The sequence below is a fragment of the Lycium ferocissimum genome, chromosome 10 (assembly GCF_029784015.1).
Source record: "Lycium ferocissimum isolate CSIRO_LF1 chromosome 10, AGI_CSIRO_Lferr_CH_V1, whole genome shotgun sequence".
Taxonomy (NCBI): domain Eukaryota; kingdom Viridiplantae; phylum Streptophyta; class Magnoliopsida; order Solanales; family Solanaceae; genus Lycium; species Lycium ferocissimum.
The window spans coordinates 26,605,090-26,607,826 of NC_081351.1; the positions used below are offsets into that span (position 1 = coordinate 26,605,090).

General features: G+C 35.3%; 2 protein-coding genes across 5 annotated transcripts in view; both read right to left on the bottom strand.

Moving 5' to 3' along the window:
• Positions 1 to 2,737, bottom strand: part of LOC132033064 (alcohol dehydrogenase-like 7) — a 19,623-nt gene that overhangs the window by 13,388 nt on the left and 3,498 nt on the right. The gene's annotated exons all lie outside the window — the stretch shown is intronic.
• On the bottom strand, positions 1,449 to 2,703 carry LOC132033065 (alcohol dehydrogenase-like 7). 2 transcript variants are annotated; one of them, XM_059422925.1, is made up of 3 exons: positions 2,170 to 2,703; positions 1,881 to 2,074; positions 1,449 to 1,760 (listed from the first exon to the last, which is right to left on the bottom strand). In XM_059422925.1, exons 1-3 carry the CDS (start codon positions 2,219 to 2,221, stop codon positions 1,644 to 1,646), a joined length of 363 nt encoding a protein of 120 aa, XP_059278908.1. In that variant the 5' UTR covers positions 2,222 to 2,703; the 3' UTR covers positions 1,449 to 1,643. The 2 variants fall into 2 exon arrangements, with proteins under 2 accessions (XP_059278908.1, XP_059278907.1); XM_059422924.1 differs by having other exon boundaries at positions 1,881 to 2,045; positions 2,170 to 2,688.

The window sequence follows — 2,737 nt, forward strand, 5'->3', positions numbered from 1 at the left end:
ACCGGTAGAGAACTAGCGCCTATACGAAAAAATGTGTCTTAAGAAACATGAATATTTTTCGAGGACGATATTGAGGACTTGTACTTTCGATGATGATTAAGAATGTTGTGATTTTAGTTTTAAGTTTAATATATCGTTATGCTCTTAGGTATTAAATTAAGTATTAAGTTTTTTTCAAGAATGTTGTGGTTGCATTTTTAACATATCATGGATTTCTTATTAATGAATGAATTAGTGTGTTAAGTATTTTCATCTACTCAAGGTTATGAATGATGCAATTTAATTTAGTTTTTTTTTTTTTTTTTTTTGCATAGAACGCTGCCATTTTGACTAACTTTTGATTAATTATTAATGAACAAATTTAAGTATTCGTAAAACTTCAAGCTAATGTCACGAATCCTTGAACGAAAATGGCGTTCGAGCACTTTTCCAACCTCTAAAACGGTCATCCGAACTTTTGTGTATCCTTGATGTGTGTGATCCTACCTAATTAAACGCACAAAAATAAGTAGGGTTCTATATAAAATATTGAAATTTCGGGGTCCCGAAGCATGATTAATCTATGGTCAAATCACAGTTAAAAAGTGTAACGAAAGAAGGGTTAACCAAAAAGAGCGGGGGAAATTAAAAAAAGAAAAAAAAACACTATAGCGCGGTGAAATTCTTTGCGCTAAAAAGCATTTTAAAACATTTTTTTTTTGTTGGGGTATTTTGAGTCCGAAAGCATTTTTTTTTAGGGCATTTTGGTTCAGTACTCTTGCAGATTGACGAACGTGGTGAATTGCGGACCTCGCAACGTTGCATTAGACATCCACTTCTTTAAGCAACTTCATCAATTTGTTTTGAGATAATTTTTTAAACTAAAGTGTTAGTTAAAATGAGAGGGAGAATGTATATTCGAAAGGTTTAATCTCGTCTAGTCTGGCATACAACAACAGCAACAACAATAACAACAAAAACAAACTTTCGATAGATCCTAGGCTCAAGGAGTGATGAAAAAGAAATAATAATAATACCAAATAGTGACAGCAGCATAATAGTAAGATAAACGAAGGGAAAGAAATACTAGAGATATAAGAATAAGCAAGCACAGGAAAAATACTAAAACTCGTGATATGGAATAAAACAATACGCCCGACAATGGGAAGTACCAGAGGAGGCTAATCCTGGCGTTTATCGATTAAAGCTTTTTGGATCAACAAAGGAAACGAAAGAATCACCAAACTCTTATAATACTGATACATCTAGTGCTTTTTCTGTGTCTTAAGATTTCACATGAAAATAGCAGCTTGTATGCTTGAAAATGCACAAAAAATAAAGAAATGATTGACCTGTTAGCTGATAAAAATTTCAATTCTATTGCAGTTACCATATTGTTGATGCCTCTCTAATCTAGCTTGCCTTGTATGTTTCTGCAGTCCGTCAAATTTGTGATTATGTTTAAGACATTGCAAAATCTACAATAATATGTTTGCTGTAGTAATCCAATCACATCCATATATTGAGAATTTCTCCAAAAGAGGCTAAGTATAGAAATGCCAAGTTTGACTCGAACTCGAGACCAAATGAACAGAACTGTTACATGGTTTTCGAGTGTTGAGTTACACTAACTGAAAACAAAGCACAGACTGCAATAAGGAAAATCACTTGTCCATCCAAATAACACAGCGTAGGCTCTTTCCTTGAATAAGTAAATCGAAAGCCTTGTTGATGTCTTCAAAATTCACTTCATGCGTCACAAACTTGTCCAATTGCAATTCCTGAAAACCGCAAAAATGTAGTTAATTTCACGTATGGTCACGTAACTTTATCCACCGTAAAGTCACATTAAAGTAATTGAACTTTACCCACTATAATTGTAAAGCAAATTGATTAAGTACCTTGTTAAGGTAACGCTTAGCAAGGATAGGAACATCGGATTTGGGTTTGAGACCTCCAAAGAGTGCTCCTGTGAGAGTTTTCCGACTCTGAAGAACCTCAAGAGAGTTGAAGTTGAGCTGTGCATCTGGCTTATCAACTCCTAAAACAACTGTTTTTCCCCAACCCTGCAAAGGGAGGTGGAGAAAAGTAAAAACTATACAAATTAGTTTTTAAAATAATTAGAGAGTAGTTACAAGGAACTTGTTTTGTTCATTTTGTTGATTAGTAAAAAGTGTTATGTGGGGAAACCTTTCTGCAGCAGGTAAATGCTTCCTGCACCAGTGTTGCCAGACCAACACATTCAAAGCAATAGTCAGCACCTCCATTAGTCATCTCAATTATCACCTGCTCAATTAAACACAAAAAAATTATGGAAGTTATGGCAAAGGATAAGTATCATTGTCATATTTTTTGGCCCTTTTTGTTAGGCATTGAACCCCACCCCACGGAGCGGTGCTGAGTGGTGTCCTCCCCTCCCTAATACCTAAACAGTGTTCCATCTATGGAGCCTAAAGCTTAAACCATGGCAGTAAGTAGTAAGTTGGCATAGTCTCTCGCCCAGCCTTCGCCTTCTTCAGCGACCAAGTTGAAGCGTTCAACGCCGACCTACCACCTTTTTTCTTTCAAAATATATACACCGTCAGTGTAAGAAACTTTTGACACCGTCAGGTCACCTTTACATGTAGCAGGTACTTTGACTTATTTTCAAGATTACAAATCTCACATTTTAAGAAGTTTTGCCTGCATATATACTTGGGTGACCTGATAGTGTAAAAAAATTCCTTACATTGAAGTATATATAATTAACAGAATAGGG